The 23,780-nt window shown below is 36.7% G+C and overlaps 1 protein-coding gene across 3 annotated transcripts in view; it reads right to left on the reverse strand.

Moving 5' to 3' along the window:
- The window catches only part of VAV3 (vav guanine nucleotide exchange factor 3), a 174,941-nt gene that overhangs the window by 82,665 nt on the left and 68,496 nt on the right, over positions 1-23,780 (reverse strand). For all 3 annotated transcript variants that reach the window (XM_083846724.1, XM_083846723.1, XM_083846722.1), the window contains exons 3-15: positions 23,719-23,777; positions 22,723-22,788; positions 19,867-19,975; positions 15,752-15,844; positions 15,579-15,647; positions 12,244-12,347; positions 9,980-10,079; positions 8,525-8,620; positions 6,782-6,850; positions 4,310-4,396; positions 3,736-3,821; positions 3,223-3,355; positions 2,810-2,919 (exon numbers count right to left, since the gene is read on the reverse strand). In XM_083846724.1, the coding sequence (XP_083702850.1) occupies positions 2,810-2,919; positions 3,223-3,355; positions 3,736-3,821; positions 4,310-4,396; positions 6,782-6,850; positions 8,525-8,620; positions 9,980-10,079; positions 12,244-12,347; positions 15,579-15,647; positions 15,752-15,844; positions 19,867-19,975; positions 22,723-22,788; positions 23,719-23,777 (1,181 nt within the window). The remainder of the gene's footprint in view (positions 1-2,809; positions 2,920-3,222; positions 3,356-3,735; positions 3,822-4,309; positions 4,397-6,781; positions 6,851-8,524; positions 8,621-9,979; positions 10,080-12,243; positions 12,348-15,578; positions 15,648-15,751; positions 15,845-19,866; positions 19,976-22,722; positions 22,789-23,718; positions 23,778-23,780) is intronic.

Genomic DNA, 23,780 nt, shown 5'->3' on the forward strand with positions numbered 1-23,780 from the left:
TCCGTACCCAGAGACGAATTCTCATCTCAGTTACACCAGAGCAGCAAAAGAATAATTCAACACATTTCACTGGATTTAGGGCTTGTCTACACTGAAAAGATTTTTAAACAGCTCTTTTCTTGAAATACATTCACAGGTTCAGGAACTGAAGTAAGGTATCTGTACAGTAAGTGCCTTTTCAGCAATATAACTATAATCACAATTGCTCGTACACTGATACAAACATCTAACCTACAAAAAAGTAAAATTGCATACTATTTAACAGTTATGCAAAAGAAAAAAACATTCTAGTGGAAACAAGGCTCATTTTTAATTTAAAAATGAGATCCCAATTTGTTCTCTTGTTATGTTCTTGGATTAACACTTGCAGAGACCTGATTTCATACAGAATGCTATCAATAAGGCAACAAAACTGCATTGAAATTTCTGTCTGGAACTCAGTAAACAACATCATTTTTAATAATCAAGGAAGTATCTAATAACCCATCCCCTCTCAACTGTGCTATTTCTGCAGTCTCAGTAAAATTTTCAAGTAACAAGAAGTATCTTGCCCATAAAAGTACCAATGCTAATTGAGTATGATGAATAATAGCATAATTCTAATCATGGCTACTTTTCAGAATGGATTCACATTAGAATAGTTATCCTACACAGCAGGCCATGAGACCCCTGAAAACAACGAATCAAAGAAACCTGCAAAACAAAATACGTCATGTTGTTTATTCCCAAATACAAACTCCTGTGCCTCAGTACATATCAGAATATAATTATTGCTATGTACACCCACGTACGTTTTGGGAGAGCTGCAGTGGGAAATATGCTATCAAGTCAAAAAAAAAATGTAACAGACTCGGGGAATGTATAAAATCTTCAGGAAGCACCAAAGCTCCAGATTCTTTTTAATCCAAGTGGTTATAAAATAAAATGGAGCAAAAGAATTGGCTAATGCAAATCATGCCCCTATATCACGTTACTCCTCAGCCCTGACCCACAACAACCCTGCTGCTCCAGTTCCCTTGCCTCTGTGTTACAGCCTTGAATCATGCGGGAAGACGCTAACCCAGAGGTATGGGTTTACGAGAGGGACAAACATCCACGCAAGACAAGGCTGGCACCACAATGCTCATTTTCAGTGAGAAACTCCACCTGCCCAAGAAGAAAGAGTAGCACATCAACTTGTCAGCCCTGCAGGTCCCAAACCACCGGCTGCAAACAGCACTAATGGAAGGTGGATGAGGCACATGAGAGGGAGACTCAGACCCTCAAACCAGCAGTCGTGGAGGAGCTGCACATCCCCTGCACACAGAGTGATGGACAGAACCTGAGGGCACTGGAGACCCGAGAGCAAAGACCAGAGGGCATGAAAATGGGTGCACAACCTGCACACAACTGTAATGATATTTGGGAATATCTGAGGACATACTCATGGGGAAAAAACATAACTCTTACTGCTCTCCGTAACTGACTTTTGTTGCTGTATTGGGTGGGATTTTTTGCGCACAGGTCAGAAACAGGAAGCCTGAAGAGTGATCAATAGCTGCAATGCTAAAGCTGCTAAATCTAAGTTCCCCATGCCTTTCATACATGTTCTATCTATGTTTAAGTAAATATCAATAATGACATTTTTAAAAGTGCAGCAGAGAGCAGCCAGAAAGATAGGAAAAGGTGAAGTACTTGGCTTTCTGCACATATACAAATAAAGCCTCTTCCCATTCCCCACTCTGCTATCCAGTTTTTTGTTTTTTTTTTTTTGTTTGTTTGTTTGTTTGTTTTGCCAAAATATGCCATTTTGTCTTTGCTAAAATCAGCAAGATGGGAGCTTTGGTTAGAGGGCCTCATAATATCTGTCCAGCTTGGGCTCTCCTCCCTTCTATTCACATTTACATCATTAACAGTCATCCCACTAAGGTTTTAAATAAATACATTTAGCTTGTAAGCAAGTTTCAGGTGTATCAGCTCATAGCAGCCTTTCTTCCCCACTCCACATACCTTTGCAATCACATCCAAAACAGTCTTGATTAATTCTGTTGTTTTCACTCGGTATATCTCACTCCCCCTCACACTTTTTTTTTTTTTTAAAGCAAGGCAAGCATCACCTTGTCATCTGATTCCCTTGTTTACATGTTTTAAATTTAATCAGAATACCTGAGGTGTCAACAATCATGTTTGTCTTTCCAACAAGAATCAGAAATGGAAATAAAGCTCATGCTGCATAGCAATAATGTAATCTGCAGTGCTACATGTGAACAACTTTTCAAGAAGTCTAAAGCAGACTGCTTCTTTCAGTTCAAAATATACAAAGAAAATCAGCCTTTTGAAACAAGATGTAATAAGCTGAGCAACTTATTCCAAATACTAAAGAATAGATTAGTTAAAAGCCACTAGGAAAAATGGCAGAATCCTCTCCCTTAAATCATCAGCATCACTTCTCAAAAATATATTTCAATTAATCAAAACACTAACGTAAGGGGAAAAGAGTCGCCACTACGTTAGATATTTATTGCTAAAATAATTGATGTTTTCCCCTTGTTGCTTAAGATAATACTCCTGAAACAGTCTTCGCAGCAAATTTGTGAAGTAATACATAGCCTAGAGTGCCCTCTTTCTTTTCCAAGAGGAGTTTCAGGGAAACACTCTGTTCATGAAGATGTCAGTCAGCACTATTGATTTTGAGAAAGTCAAATAAAACAGGTAACTAGTCTGTATAAAAAAGTAAAATATGTAAGTAGCTCAGCTTAAATTAAGTGACATCCTTAGACTTGAGAGGAACATGATTTTACTTAAAATATATATACATATATATACTTACAGAGCCATCTGAAATTGTTCAAGCCATTTTTTCTTCAAATCTTTAGTTTTGCAATAAACTTCTAAACCATTTTGACCTTGGATATGAATGAGGTAGAAGCCATAAGACCACTGCATGAAAACAATAGCAATAAACAGGTCAATTATGGACAAAAAAAATCATCTCTACATTTTGTAATAAAAATCCTGATTTTGGAAACACCATACTGTTCTGTTCACTTGAGAATGGCTTACTCAAATGTTTTAGTAACATCAGAACAAGCTAAGTTAAAATCCTTAAATATTCATTTTTGCTTGCAGTTAATACATAAAAGTTTGGAAATTAATTGTATATATACATTCTTAACTCTTATTAAAAGGTTTGAACTGCTGCTAAAGATATACATTTTGCATGAATTACTATCAAATATTTACCTTTTTATTTTCTTTATCAGTAGTGGGATTATTTGTAATTTTGTATTTCTGAAGATCTATTATTTCCTTCATTTCATAATTATCACCTCTCCGTTTGCAAACAATTACAGCTAGATCAAACAAAAAGATATGCCTACAAAAATACAATATGAAAAGGGTTAAAAACACTATGGATAGACAACACCCTAAGTCTTATCTTATAAACGTTTTCCTGTTGCATTTACAATTTTCAAGGTGAACAATTAAACTACTGAATAACAGAAAAAGAAACACTAGAAGTACTCTTGCTAGAGACTTACTGCTTGTAAGGGACTCAGATGATCTTACATGATAACGTAATAGCTAGCTTCCCATGAATCACCTTGCAAATTCACTTGCTAAACAGTGATGAGCTCTAAGATTGCACACTGAAATGAGAGTGCTCTCACGAATCACTAAGCTGACCTCAAGTCTGAAAAGAGAGTGTCACTTTACAGGTATTTTAATAACAAACACCAGAAGCCATGCCATCACCTGTCTTGCCTTGCACGTTTGTCTAATGTAGTGATCCTTATTTCCCCATCACCTTGAGGCCTTCCATACTGTAAGAGGGAGTGATTCTGAAACAAAGAGTACGTATGATTCAGCAGAGCAACAGCAGTAAGATAGCACATTCAAATCTTAGACCACTCCCTCCTTTCACCCCACAAAAGGGCTTTTCAGGTCCATTAAAAAAAAAAAAGGCATCTTTTCCTCATTATCATCTAAACTAATTACTGTGAGGCATCAGTCCATTCCATATTTGTCTTCAAACAGATACATTTTCTGCATTACAAAAACACCTGAATCACTGTACAAATACACACATTTAACTACACAAATACATTTAACTACATATAGGCCCCCAGCTCGGATTTACTGGAATTTTACAGAATCCCTGCAGGTATTTCTGTGAATATTTATATCATTCTAGGCCAAGGAAATCATACTTGCATTTGAATTTCACCAATAGTACTATAATCTCACATGAAATTGGGAAAAAATTAAGTACTTCATTGTATTTGATCAGAAGTTATTAAAAATTGTATAAATGCAAACTATCACATACCAAATTCTCTATTGATAGTTGAAATTGTCTAATTTCACGGAGTGTTTCGTTATCTCTCTTCACTTCATTTACATATTGAGCCAAGTCCTAGAGCATCAACAGGAAAAGGGAGGAAAAAATCCAAAACTGTCCACTTAAGCCAAAGGCAGAATTAAAAATAAATTTGCCAAAGCATATTAATATGCACATTTAGTTATTTAAAAATATATACATCTTCCATGTTCAAGAGTTACCGATCTGTATGCCTAGATATAGAAGGAAAAAAGCCTCTGCTTATCTTAAATCATATTTACAACTTTCTTCATTGTATCTGTTCAAACCCAAATCTAGTAGCAAGAAAGAGGAGAACATACTGAATATTATAAAAGGGCCAACTTTCTGAATTTTGTTAATGTCCTATTTTCAAAACTAAAGACAGAAATGTAATTTACACAGCACAGTTATGGTCTGAAAAAGCAACCAACAACATCCAATACCTGAGAATAAGACAGAGGGTAAAAAATAGCATATAGTAGAAAACATATGCAATGCTGCTCAAAAGCAGCATGTAAGGTATAAACATGTCTGTGTGCTTATTAGGAGGGAGAGAAGAAGCTACTGTACAGCAGTAGTGTTGTACAGCAGAGAGAAGGTATTGCACTGATTTTAGGAGGCTTTTAATCGGATATATTACCTAAAGTCACAGGTTGAGATCGTTATGGTCCCCCTTACCAGAACATACGTTGTACACATTTCACTAAAGCCTTTAAAAAGCTCTGAACATGCTTGAGTAATAGTGACAATTTACTGGGGTTTCTCTGTTTATGGCTAGAGATAAGGAACAAGCGGCAGTGGTAATTGGTGAGGTCAGAGATGCCGAGAGCAGCAGTTAGAAAAGGTATTCTGATCTTCACAACTTGCTTTTACAGTATCCTTCAATATGGTCACAAATTTGGAAGGTGGAAAAATGATGCATCTTGCTAAGACATTTTTAATCAGAATCCAAGAATAGCTGCAATCATTATGCTAGTTTCCCAAATGAAACCAGACAGGATACAGCACATCAGTCTTAAAAGAGTTGGTACAGAAATTATGTAACTTTTTTCTTGCTGCTAAAAAGAAACCGACAGCCAGATTTCCTCCCAGAATCTTCTTTCCAGGGTGGCAGTACCACCTTGTTAGCAGGACATTTTTTCCAAAGATTACTTTCAAGCAGACACACCAGGGCGTTTAGAAGCAACATACCTACACTGCACAGTTACTGCTCTGGCAGTTTACTAAGAGACAATACAGTAAAATGAGAAGGGAAACAATGTTGTGACCTTAATGAGAGATGCTAATTCCTGTAGTGTTATTTACTATTATTGGCTGGTTATGTTCTGCCAGCCAGGACACAACTGCCACAACCACTCTGAAACGAGATTTTTTAATCTTATTTTGAGTCCAATCACCAAAAACAATGACACACACAAAGGGGAAAGAAAAGAGAGAAAAAAAAAACACTTTTTTTTTTTTCCTAACCAATTACCAGTAATCAAGATGCATGCATGGATCGCCACTAGATGGAAGCAATGTTATACCACCCTCGTTTCAGGCATCTACCTGGGAGATTATCATGATGGCTCTCTGCATTCACTCCACAGAACTGAATGACAGAAAGGGGAGCCAAAAACACCTTTTGTGAGCTACTCTGTATTCTGGGCATTCAGACATTGACATAATGAAACCCAAAAAAGTGTGACCCAAAACTAACTTATTCTGACTTCAGCATCTTCTATGAACCATACAGATTACAACAGGAGGCGTAACCTTTGCTGTGTTAGCTTCCCCCTCCAAGGGAGGGAAGAAAAACACAATTTCACCACATGAATTGCACAATTCATGTAGTAAAGTTAAATGAAGCAGAAATTACACTGTGCAGAGGAACACAACGTAATATTACGGCAGTACTGCTATTCTAGAAACCATTTGTTTGTGCCACTTGTAGAGGGGCAGGTACTACTACCGTACCTCCAGAAAGATACAAATGTTTTCAAAGGTAAAGACAGAGATCATACTAAAACAACAGGAAAAGAGTCTTGTGATTCTTGTAAAGGAAGAGAATATCTACACCTTACTGGGAAACCACTGACCCTGATTAGAATTGGCTTACCATGGTAGAAGTATTTCTACATTTTCGAAGTCAGACCAGCATCATTGAAACACCTGCTTTTTATCTCAATACATGACATCAAATTGATTTTTAAAAGTAAACTGAAATGAGGAAGCTCCATTCATAAACACTCCACTTCAGAAAGTTACTGAATTTGTTTAAAGACTTCAGCAAAGCTTTCAACTGTATACTTGCCCTAATGTACTCACGAAGTTCACAGTTACTTGAGAAAACATCTATTTGACCTGCTGTGAAGATCATCTCTTCCAGGAAATATAGTTGTGAACTACCATTTTAACTGCCAACATGGATATAAATACTTCACTGGCATGAACGCTTACCTTCATTGCATCAAGTGCCAGTTTTAGATTTGCCTTCTCCATGGTATCAGTAGTGTGCTTTACCAGCTCCTGTTGACAAGAGTAATTACAACTTTTCACCTGCTGTCTGACAGTTTGAACAACAACTGAAGCTATTATTGCTTGCCCCATCCCTCCTAACCCCCCAAAGAAACCTAGAAACAGGAAACACAACCCAAGAATTCATATTTTCTTCTCTATACTGACCACCTATAATTGAGTGGAGACTGCTGCAGAGATAACTAGCAAGATTTAAGAATGGCATAGCCTAAACACTGATTGTGGTGTTAACGAACAATCTTCCGAAGTTAATTTGGTCTGTGTGTCACTTAAAACTTGCCAGTCGGACCATTAAAGCATGTGCATGCTGAAAGCACATGTAAACACGCAAGTTCATTTGCTGATTGCCATACAGCATATAATCCCTTTCCAATGTACACACCTGTCTGCAGACAGGGATGTATGCTGGCATTAAGATCTCAGCAAAACTGTGCAGCTACTTAAAAGAAGTTACTGTTTCATTTTAACACAGATAAAGCGGACTCAAAAGACACATTTACATCACATGCAAATGTTTAAAGATATTTTTTAGCCACCTTCCATTTGGAAAAAAGTGTTGTTGTTGTTTTTTTTTTTCCTGAAGTGAAAAAGTAACCTCTTAGGGAAACAGATTTTTTTCCTTATAATTTAAGAAAATTATACATTCTAGGTAACAAAATAACTTGCTAAAATCCTAGAAAAAAAAGGGAATAAGTATTTGTACTTCACATTGCATTTCCAACAGAATTACTGGATTTTTTTCTTTCAAAGTCTATAGAATATTTCTTGTACAATGCAAACTTATTTCATGTTATCTCAAACATCAGGACATAGTGACATATTGTTTATCATCTTTTCATAATATACAGGCTGATAAATTTATGACACAGAGCTAAGTTTTTTAAAAAGCAGTTTTACCATTCATTTTGTTCCAACTTGCTGTTGATCTAAACATTGATGACTTAGAAATATTTCAAAAATTTAATATACAAAATGTATGTTGCTCCACAGAGTCAAAATTATGCTTCACATGCAAGTAGTAGATCTTTTTAAAAGGACATTTTACAAGCATCAGCAGGGTTGACAGTCTAATATAGTAATATATTTCTTTGCAGCTGAACTAATGAGTCTCCTGGCACAGCTATCAAATTAAATTTATAAGACTCTCCACCCTTATTACAGGACTAACTGTGAAAGCTAACGCTTTGTGGGTTATAACAAGAAGCATTTCAAAATAAATATGGCTTTATTGTAATTTATGACAGCAAAGAAGCATCTTAAAAGTATGCTGTAAGTATGGTTTCAGCTTCCTTTTTAGGGATAATGGTCCACATTTAAAAGCACAATGATTATAGTTTGGTGTTACTAACCATTTTAAACATACCAAGAATGAAAGGTTCAGATACTAGGGAAACAATTCTGGTGTATTCATCTTCCCCAGATGTGCTTCAGCTCCGAAGAACAATCTCCATAAGGAAATCTGCACTTGACTGGATTTTATTTCATAGCAAATAAGCCTCAAATCTATAGAAATGTCAGTCACCTCCCTTTGATAAAGGCTTTTAGCTCTCATTCTTATAAACAACTGATGATAAACAAACCACTGTTTTGTTCTCAGACCCTAAAAACTAAACATATATATGTGTATTTATATATATATATATATATACACACACACACACATACCTGGAGCAGTAGGTGATATTTCAGCACTCTTTGCATTGGAACCACTAAAAGATCCCGCAACGTGAATTTCCCATTATTGGCCCTCTTGGAACATTCCTAGTTCAAAGCACGTTAACAGATTAAAGATTAGAGTTATATAAACTCTATATACAAATAAATAAATGTATATAGATGATAAATAACATTTATGTATTATAACGTATTCAAATGACATACATGGTAATTCCAAGTGATACACTGGCCAACCAACTGTAGTAAACTTGAAATAAAGAACATCAACAAACTGGAAGAAAATAGTTGATATGGCAATAAAAGCTAAACTAAGAAATACTGTGTCTATGCATTTGTTCTTAGGTATTTCAAGAACATGAGAAAGACTATGGAATAAACATCGTGACAGAAATTAAGCATTCAATTGAACTAAAAAAAGACATTGCTTATCAGCACAGCAAAGAAGGCAAGCATTGCATCCATCTTCAAAAAAGCAGAAGAGAATTTTAGAAGCTACAGGCCAATCAGCCTCCCTTCAGGCCTCTCAAGAAATTATGGATCAAGTGCTCACCATCAACCTGCTACAGGTAAGTCAACGCTTGACCTACCTCACAGCTTTCTGTGATGAAATGGCTACATCTGTGAACGTATGGGGAGAGTCTACCTCAACTTTTCCAAGGCTTTTAGCATCATCTCCCAAAGCACCCTAATATATCCAAGTTGGTATGTTATGGTTCGGATGAATGAACTACTACGTACATGGAAAAACTAGCTAGATTATGAGGCTCAAAGAGCCCACACAACCTGGGGGACAGCTGCAAGTATGGCTCCTTGAGGGTCTGTCCTGAAATCCCTCCCAGTTAATATCTTTAGCAATGATGTGAAAGAGGACAGGGAGGATATCCTCAACAAGTCCACAGATAACACCAGATTGGAGGTGCAGGTGATGCTCGTCAGGACACGTTCAACAGGAATCTCGTGACGCCAACAAGAAAAAAGCAGAATCCTGCACCTGGGACACACCAGCCAAGGACACATCAACCTTGAGGGCTGGCCAATAGCCCTGCTGGAAAGGACGTGATGTTCTTGGTAGCTAGCAAGCCCTGCGAGGCTGTGAGACTGGGCCTTATTTGGCCTGGAGGTCCCTCCCACCCTGGGCCTTTCTGTGATTCTATGTTCTCAGCTGAGATATCACAAACAGAAGGGTATCGTTTCTTGAAAAGCATCCTAACCCTACTGCTGTCAGTGGCAGAACACGTTCACTTCTTCTCTTCAGGATGCCAGACTTGGCATAGCTAACACATTCATTTGATCAGAGACTCCAGGAAATGAAAAGAGGAGAGAAAAACACACACTCACATATCAGTCTAGCCAGTTTTAATTAACAAGGTTTTTGACTTGGATGAAAGCAGAGCATATTCATCAAAGCACATGTAATACATACACACAAGAAAATACTGATACCTCTAACTTCAGTTTAACATCTTCTTTTGTCTTAGAGATGTTGTCTAAGCATGATATGGCTATCTCCACTTGACTGCAGTACTGTCCATAAATAACCAATCTAAACCAAAATATAAAGAATAAAGGGAACATTTGTTATTTAAGGACAAGTCCTGACCATTTTTCACAAATTGGTAACAATCCTCCTTTCAATGGGAACGGTGCCTAGATATGCAAGGATCAGATTTAGCTGGATTTCAATGGGCAATGTGAATATAAGGAAAAATATGCAGAAAAATAAAATTTTAAGCTAACCTCAAAATACTGTAGAATCATTGCAATTTCCTTTAACTTTCACACGTGTATGTTGTGATAAATGCAGGACTCATTAAAAGACCAACAGTCTATATGTACAACACTGTAGATTTCCAAGACTGTAGTGAACAAATTCTGTTAGAGGCTCAACAGAATTAATTGAATCTACCCTTTAAAGAACCTAAAGGTTACTCAAACTGAACCACCTCCAACAGTTTCTATCAGGTTACACATCCTGTGAGCTTTCTGATTCAAGTAACAGTTCATGTAAGTTCAAGAAATATTCAGTAGTTGTCAACAGCACTTGTACTTCTCAAAAGAGCCTGCTTTTAAAACAGAAGTTTCTTGCCCCTGCTTGAAGTGCTTCTGCTAGTCTCCCTGCAGACTGCTGTTTCCTTTCATTTTATCCATGTTTCTTCAGGTGGTTGCTCCTGTACGCTTCAAATTCATTTTTGGAGGATTCCCATGACTTTCCACTGGTGCCTCCTAAATTTCATTTTCCCCTGTTCTAATCTTTACCATTCATCTTTTGTTCTTGTTACACAATTAAAACAATGATACTGATTTAACACCACTTCTGATTACTTTTAGTAACTATGTGGTAAGACACCAGGCCTACCTCCAACTGTTTCCCTTTTGCAAAATAAATACAAGCTTGAGGTTTCTTCTTGGTGTCCTTTGTTCTGCTTGTAGCACACATCTCAGAACTGCTTTTCAAAAATAAGCATTTTCCAGAACAACTTATTGTCCCCTAATACCCTCCTACAGCAGCTGTAAAGTCTAACAGCCTGGGAAATAACTACGTCCTGCTCTGACACAAAAGCTGAGATACAGGGCCTCCAAAGGCAAGTTTGTTTATGGGAAGCCTGGGACACCCTCCTTCCTCAGAAAACAACTCTCCTGCCCAACGTTTTCCAGATGATGCTGCCCAGTTCTTCACAATCTCATTATTACTCCAACAGCTCTTCCTCCCCATCACCCTCAAGCAAGTCCAATTAGCTCCCACTGGTCTTTTGCACTCTGGTCCCAGAAGAAACTCCTTTTTAACCATGACCCAAGGGTTACTACACAGTAAACCAGCACTATAGCCCACAGTACAGCTTTTCAGCTAAGTATTACGGGCATACCACTTCATCATACAGCCCAACAGTTGTTCGGTACTGGCAAAAAAAAATGTGAAAAATTGGGTAAAAAAATGGTAACTACCCTACAGGGCACGGCACGCTCCCATGGCTATCTTGTTATCAGTCTGACTGTTTTTCACAGTTTGAAGGTAAAGCATGTCTACTTTACCATCACACATTTGACTGCAGGTCACAGTAAGACGCTAGTCTCTTCTCTCCTTTCACACCTGCCTTCTCTTCTTTCAAGTTACCACCTCTCCTGTTTTCTTTAAGCTGGAATGGCTTTAATACACATTTTTGTCTTATTTTGCCCTTTTTATAACATTTTTCCTGTTAAACAATGCAGGTGCATGCTACAAAATACCTAGGGTTATTTGCATGGAGAAAAGAAAAAAAACACTGTGCAACAAGTCCAGCCATCAACCTGACCTACCAAGTCCCACTACTAAACCATATCATTTAGTGCCACATCCACACATCTCTAATATCTTCAGGGATGGGAACTCCCCCACTTCCCTGGGCAGCCCATTCCAATGCCTGACCACCCTTCTCCATCAATAAATTCTTCATGTCCAATCTAAACCTCCGCTGGCACAACTTGAGAGGGTTAGTATGTCATTTGACATAATTGTCAAAACTGCATGTAAAAAGAAAAAAAGGAAAGCTCATTCAGCAGTAAGTTACATTTTGACTTCCAGGCTCCTAACACAAAATACTAGCTTCGTAAGTAATCCAGATACTGAATTCTATTCTGTTTTAGAACTATTCAAATAAAAATATAATAAAATGCTTTAATAGATTAGACACAGATTATCACAGTTAGTAAAATTAGTGCATAATTCTTACCTTTCCTTGTAGTTAATAAAAATTTGATACAGGTTCTGGTCATCTTTGTTAACAATGGAATCATTGATGTCCTGTGTTAGACTCCTGTGAATTTTCACCAAATCCTTAAAAACAACGAGGAGGAAAAAATATTTTTAAAAACAGAACTACTAAAGCTTCAAATACAGAAATAAATGGCTTTGTGTTAGATCCATTAATTGAATAAATTGGTAAACAGATCATTTGAGATTAGAACCTAATTTAAAGGTTTGCCACATCTTCCATATAGGGAAACAAGAAAAACTCAACTCCAAGAACTACCTATTAAAGACTAATTTATTCTAGCTTGGAACGTGCACTGTTAATTCATCTTCATTTTATAATGATAATTTTAAAATTAAGCAAGTCAAGTAAATGCTTTAGTGACAAGATAAAGTAATGATTTATGTCCCTGAGCTGTGAAAAATTAGTTTTGTACATTACATTGGTCAATTAGTGATGTTCTAATGCTAAGTTAACTGCAACCATAATGAGTTTCCCAATACAGCAAGTAACTAATGGCTGAGAGAAAGGCAAGAATACTGCAGAAAGATTTTCTCCCTGAGCACGGTAAAAGAGTTCACTATCATAAAAATCTGTATGCTACTGTAGACTACATCATCCTTAATACTATGTGGATACTGTCAGAGAAGTCACAAGAAATAAAGCCAAAACACGTTAAGAAGTTCTGAAATCAGAATAATTAAGTGACATGAAAACCACTGCAATTAAAAACAAAGGAGTATTTAAAAAACACTAAAATGGTTTAATGCAGTAAATGATACATTACAAAAACACACAACAGTGAGTTCTGAATAAAGGGAAAGCATTTCACTTCACACTGATGTCAACTGTGAGTACATATAAGGTCAATCACGACATCACAGTTGAGGTAGCAGAAACTAAAAACCAATCAAATTCAGTTGCTAGCAATTGTACAGCCATATCCCTCATAACCTTAAATTGCAGCATATAAAAATGTTATCACAGAAATGCTTCCAGATGAATATATTACAACAGTACATTTTTTTCAGGAGTGCACAGGGACTCAGCTAAGCAATGGCCATGAAATGTAAATGGTAGAAGCTCAAAGACATTTTGTTCCTATATCTACGCTGAAAATATTTAACTTTTTAAATTAAACCAATGTTAACATCATTAGAAGTTAACGAAAGCATAAATACTTCAGTATGTTATAAATACTTCCGTCTCTCTCCCTCGGTATGTCTGCATATGTCTCAATTCAAATTCATGCAGAGACATACATACAAATGCTTCTATTATAGAGAGACGGATATGCACAGGTAACGCACAAGTACAGAGCCGTATATACGTTTTATAGGACAAATCTTCAAATTCTAAGCCCTGATGAAAGGCACTCACTTTACAGCAGTGAGTTTTGGTAGTTTTGTTTTTATCCTTAAAAATAAAATACCTTTTGACACCAGCAGATAATTTTATCCAGCAAGCATCTTTCACAGTCTATATAAGGAATACAGCACCACCCTAAAGTACCAATCCTTAATTTAAAGGTTGTAAAGTACAACCTTTAAACAGAAGCAAATCCGTCCTGTTCTGAGACCACCACCTCTGCTCTCCACATCAGTTTGCTGTAGAGCTCTGTAACAGCTATTTTTAGTCTAAAACAAGCTTCCACTGCCCTCCAGCCTTCCTGCTGAGGAACTGCTGCAGAGACAAGGTCTGAGCACAGAAAGCACTTGCACGTGGTTTTGGCTTAGGCAAGCCCTACATTTCTTTTAAGGTTGTTAGATGCCTACGAAATGTTACTGGAGTTAGAAATAACCACGGTCTTGTAAGAGCAGAATACTTAATCATGATAATGAAAAGTAAAACAACCTGAACGCAACCATTTATATCTTCCTAATTTCAAATGAACAGCTTTTGACCTTTTTACTCCTCTCATCTGATTCCCTGACACTTCTTTAAGGAGTAGCAAGTAGGCTGACCTTTCGGTTTGTGTGTGCAATGCATAAGCCCCTTTTACATCCCGGTGCGGTGCAGCATGTCACATTGGCTAGCTTTGTGGCTTTCAGTGCCCTTAAGTTACTGAGCCTTAGGAAAGAGATTTACAGGAGGTTAGGTAGGCTGCATCGGGGCTTCATTTACAATAAATAGGAAAAAACGTTAGTGTAGGATGGAATGTCAATTTGATTTTGAAAGCAAAGGGTTCTCTAAAGGCAGCTGACTGACATACTCGAAGAAAACAAGTAGGTTACTGATAGCCATGGCAGTGTTTTGGACTAGCATTAAAAGAGGAGGAAATTTTAGCAGTTCAGGTTTGTGGCAAAAACTTTAACACGGGAACAAACATAGCAAGATGTCAGGTACCATCCTGTAATTCATCAGTTTAACAACTGTCATAATTTAGCTGCTGTCAGGCTGATGTTAGCACAGCAATTAAAAACATTTTTGCAGTCCAGATTCCACTGAATAAAAATCCCCAGCACCTCCTCCCACATCCCAGAGAGGCTGCAGGATATGCCAGAGACAGCCAACACAAAGATGATCTTTTACAGGCGATAAAGGTTTGATGTGGTCTGTGGGCCTCACTTTGGGGATCCTTACTTTACAGTCTGCCTCATAAAAGAACAGTCCTTTCATTTGTCTGTGTTAAGAGAAGCTTATGACTGTGTCTGATGTCTTCCTTTCAAGTCAGATAAAGGAAAGATGTCTGCTGGATACTTATATGAACTATAAAAAATGTATGTAAAAATTGTCACACTATTGTGAGTAGGCCAGAAATAAGTGGGACAAAGTAATAATCACAGGAAACCTTTCAGATTTCAGTCGAGATATCTCCTATATACTTCACAGAGGATTTGCTTATCCTGTCCAGTTCCAGATTCAGAATCCAGAATTAAGTTATCTTAACTTTAAAACAACTTCAGTGATGACAGATCCAGGCTAGATACAAGGATTTGCAGAGTACCTACAGAAATCCTATTGAAAGTACTCTGCAATGTCCAGTGGTAGGCAATCTAATAGTCAAAACTTCGTACAGTCACAAAAATACTGGCATGTTTTAGAAGTCAACCCATCTTCTATAAGTTATTATCTTCTGCAAGACAAGAATACTGCAACTTCTAACCATCTGCTATCTGGTACTGTATTACTATTCTTTTGGCCTATTCTGTGAAACGGGGAAAAAATATTTTGTATATGCTTTTTTAAGTAACCTAATAGCTATATAAATGTATTTTGCACTGTTTCAAATAATCAGTTTATGCCATAACATATAACACTAACATAATCAGATAAGCATCTTATAACTCTTCTTGAAATAAGTAATTACTCACAGGAATGTTGATGAAAACAGTATCAAACTCTGATGCTGACAGAAACCTTTTCAATGGCACCATGAAAAACTGCAGGGGAAAAACATATATGCATACATTGACTATGTTGTTACATATTCTAGAATGCTATAGAAACACACATGTAACAATTCTGTAAGTTAGTAGTATCTTACTTTCTCTATTGATTCCAGAGTTTCCGTGTATTTCTCTTCAGTTTGTTTTATTTCAGCGAGACAACAGCTTCTTATATCATTTTCAGTGTATTTCTGCAATTACAATGAAGTCAAATACATGTCATTAACATGCACCTAATGGATAACAAATGTATTTATTTGTTTAAAATTAAGCAATTAGGATAACTGCTTCCTGAAATTTTCTGAGTACTGCAGCCTCCAAAGATGATAGTAATAACCAAGAATATTTTAATGTTCAATTAGCTGATGACTTGAAGAGTTTTACTAAAATTCCACATCAAAGGAATATTATGAAAAGTTAATGTTTAGACAGAGAGCTCAGCTGTCTGCATATACTTCAGAAATTGAAATATAAGGTCGCATTTAACTTACATCCAGACTAAGAAATCTTATTTAAAATACTGAGCAGTTAGTAGTTCTATTAAACTTAATGGGACTAACTCATGTAAGTAACTTTACAATATATAATGTTCAGGCTAATCCCTGCACTCATTTACAGTTTTTCCCTTTTAGTTTTCAAGGGAAGCTTTCTCTTCAGACACAATGTGAGCATGCCTTTGAACCAGGAAACAGAGTGACCTCTAAGTCCAGCTCTTGCATGTCTATGTGCTTGTCTTGAATGAGACTCTGGGATTTTTCTGTGTAAATCAGACTCATAGGAAATTCAAGTAATTACCAGCACAGGATACCATAAAAATAGTTTACAAGCACTCTTACTGAAGTTCAGATTTACAGGAATACAGCTTCAATAACTTGTAAATCTCATTTCCAGTAAAAAAATTAGATACCTTGAAGCAGGTATGGAAGCATTCATGTCACGCAAGCCTTAAAAATACCTGGAGACAAACACGTCTGCCTCAAGACCTGACACAGTACAGACCTGACCTGTCTCAGAAGTAGTAATTGAACCAAAATGTTTTCTCAAAAAAAAAAAAAAAAAAAAGGCAATGACATAACAAGTAATAGCAATGTCACATCCTTCCTGAAGCCTAACTACCAGTTGCAACACCCTTCCAAGCTATCCTTCGGTGTCTTTCTTACCTTTTCTCACCCTGTGTAAGGAGGCAATCCACACTCTACATAGAACAGACCTGACGACCAGATATTACTCATGCACAGAGGAAGTCAGAAAGAATTTAATTTAATATTACAGTCCTTTCCACTCCAAAAAAAGACTTTCAACATTTGAGCAAATGACTTTCTCTTCCAGCAATGGCAAAACTTCTAGACTATGAAATTTTAAAAATTATCTCTTAATATGGTCAAGAGCTATAATCCTTCCACTCCCTTTCTGCACTATCAGCCAATTTGAGCATATCATGGCAAATAGCTAAACGCTATTAAACTGTCCATGAGCCCCACACAGCTCCCCTGATATTGTTTGGCTACCAATGAAGAGAAGGAAATATATGTGAACTCCATACCAATTATCAAGTCACATAGGCACATGAAGTTTCATCTGGTAAATCTTACTATTCTATTTGCTATTTTGATTTGTCTCCTTTCACCTTCTGGGTTTCTCTCAATGACTCTACAAGTAACTCCTGCAACTTGAACATGCTCCTCGCTCTCATCTACCAGGTGCTGTGTTCCCTCTCAAATTAATCTTTAAAACTTAACTGTTGCAGTTATCAGTTTTCCCACATCAAACAAGTGCTGTCCTTATTGGATGGATGTAGAAATAACCATTTTGTACAAAATAAAAAAGCAGTCCATCATTACTACCAGAAACATACTTTGCGAACATTCTCTGATCAACCACATCTCAAAAGCTATCATTTATTCCCAAATTCTTTGGTAAGGCGAGGGGGTTTTTGTCAGAGTTAAACAATGTCAATCAAGTTTTGGAACTTGACGTTACTGAGGTTTCTAGTTATTTCTCACCTTTATTCTTGCACTATTTGCATGAATACACATTTTTTTTGTATCCAATAGGAGCATATATGCACTTGCAAAATGTGGTTATTTGTTGTTCAACAACTCATATGAGAAATGCAAACAAAATCCTAGGATTGCACTCAAAAGGACTGACTTTGGTTCAGACCTAACCTGAACAGGTCATTCCCATAGGCACTTGTGGCAGAAATTAATACACCAATTTTCTGTTCATACTACAAACTTCTGGAATTTGAACATAGGTGAATTTTTTCCTTTCAAAGGTGAACGGAAAAAATTGTGCTAACAACAGTACAAGTGAAAGGCAAAAAATGCCTTTGAAGGTCATTTACTGCTAAAGAAAATATAGGGAATAGTTTGCTTTGCAAGATAACAATAATAAATCAAAGATGAGGGAGATGCAAAGCATTTTGGCTGCTATTAGGGACTTGCAAATGTTTGAGGTTCTTCTAAAGATATACTTGAAGATTGGCCAGCGCTAATCTTTTTCATATTCAAGAAATTCTTGCATAGGATTCAAATGAAAGAACTGCTCTAAATCACGTTAGCATGCAGTAAATTTATAAACCTGAGATGAAGTTATCACAGACTGGAAATAATTACCACACTCAAGAAAGCTGCCAGAGCAAAGCAATTGTAATGTCTCCATTCCTCATATGTTGTGGAAAAATATTTAGCTGTATTGTTTTCATTTCTCATCTACTTTCCATTAGAAACAAATACAAGTCTGTTCAATCTGAAGTATCTAGGCTAAGATGCAACCCAATTAGAGCATGAAAGTTCTGATTTCTATATTAATCATTTGCTAGAAACACAGGTAGGCAAGAGTAATATTTGTAACAGGGAAGAAAGAATCAGTGTACAAACTGCCAACTGTCAGACATGACCAACTGTTGAAAAAACCCATGCCCATTACATGAAATGTGGACCTTACTGCCATTGAGCTTCAGTATAAAATAAAAACAACATCATTAAAAACATTTCCTACGATTCAAACAATTCTCTAGCACATCATACTTGCAAGTGAATACAACTTCATTAGATAAAAGACAGTTTTTTCAGCTCAATTTTTATTTGGCTTTCATTGAAAAGCCTCGTATTTTGCAATTAAACAGAATTCAGCAAAACGTGAAAAACTAACAAGTTTCTCTTATCCTCGATTTATGTGCAGTAGCCGCAGGATACTGTATTAGCAGAAAAACAGGCTTGAAAACATTTTATACTCAAAACTATCCTGTTATTACAGCAGAGATGAACACAAGCTAGTGCTTTTCCCAGACTTGTTTTTGTTTTGTTTTTAAAACAGATAGCAGTAACCGTAACAGCAAAAAATCCAAATCACATTAGCAATCTTCTATACTTGTACTGGAAGGATACACAAAGAGAAAAAAAAAAAAAAAGAGCAAGATCTTAAGAATTGTTCACTTCTTCATGTAACTGTATTAATAAAAAGCAATTTGGAAAACTAGAGGTGAGTTTCCAACATAAGAAAACATGAAACAGAGTATGAAGGAGAAAGAAAAAGATCTAAGGTATCATAAAAAACACATATTGCCATGGACACAGACTAACATTTCCCAGATCAGAAAGCACATCTCTGAGGAAGGGCAGACAAGAGCATTACAGCTTCCCTCAATTAGGGAGTACATTTTATTGCTCAAGTTTAGATTTTTTTTTTTTTTTAATGACAGTCTGGAAGACAAACAAGCTACCATTCCCAGTAAGGCCAACCTGATGATCAACAAAAGCACGTGGTTGAATAAACATGATTTTCATTGGTATGAAACAATTACCAGTTGTCATTTTTTAAGATTAGTTGTCCAAATTATGGCTGAAACAACAGTGTTTCACAGCATCATATCTTAATTTTTTTTAAGTAGGACACTCAGAAGTAAGCAGTTAATGTAACTGGTCTTAATTAAACTATCTGGTAAATCTTACTATTCATAACTGGCAATCTTACAGTAAGTTACTTCCAGTAAGAAGCTACATTTCTTTCAAAAAATTGCCATAGTTAATGTTCAGGCCCTTGCAAAAAGACACTGCAATGTAGGAGATAATGCACTGCACATTACAGCTCCACAGACAACTAAGCATGAGCAAAGTTTCAGTAAAACTAGCTATGAAGAGGTAATTTCACACATCAAACTTAAAAAAAAATACTGTTGTTCAAAATAACTAGGAATTAGAAAACATACAGGTTGTTGTGCTGCTTCATCTTTCATTAGGTCTTCATAAACCTCTCCGCCTTCATCTTCTCCATAGACACAGTCGTACAGCTCCTCATCTTCATCAACACCAGTTTCACTGAAAAAGGAAAATAATTTGAAAAAGAAAAAGCAGCTGTGCAGCACAGGCTAATTACCATGTCAGCTCTGCAAGGGAACATTTCTTATAGGAAAATTTCTACAGTAAACAGATTAATAAAATTACCTAATGAAAAGAATCCATTACAAGAAATTAAGTCCATTAATTGTCTTTCCTCAATGCATTTAAAATATGATTGTATGAAATCAACACAACACTGAAGGCTGAATCAATTTATAACTACACAGAAACTAAACCAGGCATGAAAAGAAGCTTGTCAGGACAGTTTTGTCAGGAGGTACTATACAACCACTCTTCACTTCATCACTTTTCCCACCACAACCAGAGGCATGGAGCTGCCTCTCTTGACTGCCTGGCATCCTGCTGCAACGCGGGACAGTGGCACAGCATCCTTCCTGCCTAAAGAAAAAATTACCTGGGCTAAATTGCACTTAACGCTTTGGAGTAAGCAGCTGAGAGTCTGCACATCCGTGCCATAACTTAGTGCCTTTTATCATCACATAGCAGCCCTCAGCTACCCAAAATTAAAAACAATTTTTCAAATTGAAAAATCAGTTTAACAAAATAGGATAAGCAAAAGTAGTGTTCTTCTATTACACAGACTACAGAAATATCTCAGCATAAAAATCAATTCTCAGCTCTACCCTCAGCTAATTCAGCTTCATTACAGTCAGTCCTGTAGGAGTTTTGCCTACTTCACACTAAGACTGTACCTAGTCCATAAGATGTCTTGCCCCCATATTTCTTACAGTATGTCTATAAAAAACCTGAGAAGATATTGAAAGTAGTCTGGTCATAGTAATACAGAAACTTGATCAGATGTGCTGCTAATCTGGGCATTTTTTGTTGCTTGAAAAGAACGCTGAAATCCTTCAGAGTGAAAAAAAGACTCAGGATTGGACCACTCAGATGCAAGACTAGAATTAGGAATGATGACCATTTCTGTTGGCGGACTGTCAGTGCTCAAGTAACATCCGAAGCTCTACTGGCAGAGACCCATGATTTCGAACAAGGCAACATAAAACGGGATTGCTACCAACGCAGCTTCCACTCAGACAACTTAGAAATTTTAGACCAAATCGTCATGTCTGTGGTCACGGTAACATACACAAACTAAGCAAATTCCTTATTTCTCATCAAATACACCATGAATATTTTTTTCCATAAAGGACATCTGGAAGATAAAGAAATAGCATTGGAAGCTCCAATAAACAGAATGATAAAAAAATATTTATAGGATCCAACAGACAGATTTAGAGATACCGCACACGCCCCTTCCTTTTCCAAGGGACACCATGCCCTTGACATTCAGGTGCTCCAGGTTAGTCTGGCATTTCAGCTTACAGCAGTGATGAAGGTGCACTAGCATTTCACATTAAGCATTAGCAGCTGTTTTAGATGCAGCACAGACATACTGCATTTTACCACATATGCTCTGGAGAACAAAAGCTGGTAAAAAGGTCAAAAGGGGATAGAAACATTTAACCATTACAGCTCTGACAAAAGGCCTTAGATCCATTCTAAATTCCTTAGACACCATTTAGACCCAGAGACAACTATTTCAGTCCAACACACTTCACTAATTAAGAGAAACTCAAAAATGCAGGCCACTTGCATCGTTCACTGGCACTTATTTCTTTTTATGAAGAGGGTACCTCTTAAATTGCCTCCTCCACAATTGTGACAGCCTGTAAGTATCAAACTTCAGTAAGTAATACTTGTTATTGCTGCAAAAGACCATCTACCAATCTCAAGTTCTTTGGTATTCTGTTGACCTTTTTTTTTTTTAAATGAAAGACCACCTCAGTAGTGAATTTGTATACCTATATAAGAACTGTTAAAAATATTTGCTGATAGTACTAACACCACCACATCTAAGAATTGAAGACATCACTGCTAACCCACCTGGGACTCAGAGGAATCTGTAGCATCTACCTTCCACATTTTTAGCTACATCAAGTGAAAAGCAGCTGAGATAGCCAGTCAGCTGCAAGAGAGGAGAACGTTTTGTAGAGAAGGTGGTAGGTCAACTAATGCAAAGTGTGGTGGGGTTTTCCCTTTCCCAGTAAAGAAAGGAAAGTAGCTGCTGGTATGACCAGCAGCTACTTCACAACATCACAGCAAGCAACATACTGTGTGGAAAGAGATGGAGACCCGTGATTTGAGTACTGGTGAAGTTTGAGTTTTGGGACAGCATGCACTGACTATGCTTATCCATCATGATTCCTAACAGATCTTGAAAGGTGCTAGCTAATGGTATACAGAATGTTCATGTCTATCTCACGTGTGCCTCAAAACAAATACAAAAATGGGCAATTAATAATCTTTCAAACACTTACCCAGAAAGTCAAATGCACTTATACAAATAATTTGTAGTTGTTTTTTTTTTTTCCCCAAGATCAAGACCTTCTCGTTGGGTTCCTTACAACTGAGAATTCCATGAAAGCTTTCTCATAGTTCAGACAAATTATTCAAAAACGAATTCACAATTCAGTTTGTTACCAGAACCCTTCACAAAACATGCTTCTTTATATATACAAATTTATCACAATCATTTAGATAAGCTTTCATCATTAATTCTTCCTGGTCATCATAACGACTAACCAAATGTTTTTAAAACAAATAAATTCCCCATTCTCATCAAAACCGTTCTACAACATCATTAAAACAGTAGTGTGCAACTGAAAAAAAACATCTTTCATTTAACTAAATTATTTATGACATACTCTATTAAATCAGGAAGACCTTTGTAGACATCTTCATCATCAACACTTTCTTCCGTAGGGAAAGGTCTATAGAAAGAAAAATATTCTAAGTTATAGATAGCATTAGTCTAGTGGCAAAGTGGTTTTGGTCTGGTTTCTAATATTTTCACACAGATTACTGTTAAGGTTACCATGGTATATATTCTTTCCTTTCTCTGATGAGCAGTAAACATATATATTTAGTCTTGGCTGTATGTATTGATACTTGATAAAAACCCTACTGCATAGTGGGATTATATATCATCACTAACACATATTATTGACAGTTTTTACCGTGAATTCTGAATTTTTAACATAGTAAGTGGATTACAGGACTAGCTGGAGATTGGGAGTAAGAGGAGTTGTTTTGTTTTAGAAACACCATCCATTCACACATAAGATTGCTGAATCACAGCACTCAAAAAAGATGGAGAATTCCCAAGTTAAAGCATGCAGTCTTTCACCTTCTCTCACAGCCCGTGTTTATATTCATGAGGTTAGGTTTAGTTGCATGTCTGTTGGTTTTTTTTGTTGTTGATGTTGTTTGGTTGTGTTTGTTCTTGTTTGTTTGTTTTGAAAACAACAATTGCACCAATTGGGCAGCTTTACTGATTTCTGTAAGGCAGAAACAGGAAAAAGTCCATTCTTCCTTCACCCTGATTATGAGTCCAACTTACAACCCACGTCACAATTATTGGACAAGTTCTGTAATACTAACTGCTTATTTGTCTACTCCATGTTTCATCACAAGAAGGCTTCAGGCACTTCAGTAAATGTACCAGAAACAGAAGATAACCTTCAGAGCTTTCACGTATCATCCACTTCCAGATGAACTGGGAGACAGATTTCTACTCCTTTTGCCTGATCATCCAAACTCTTGTTAAAATGCTTAGTCTACCTATATGGCCTCCAACGGCTATTCGAAGGAACACCGTGCAAGAGGCATTATTCCCACCATTCACTAGGCCAATAACATACCTTATTCCTGTTGCTATTGCAATAGGCGTGCGGGAAAGTTTTGAGAGTGTTTCTATCACCTG

Source organism: Anser anser (assembly GCF_964211835.1).
Source record: "Anser anser genome assembly, chromosome: 8".
NCBI lineage: Eukaryota > Metazoa > Chordata > Aves > Anseriformes > Anatidae > Anser > Anser anser.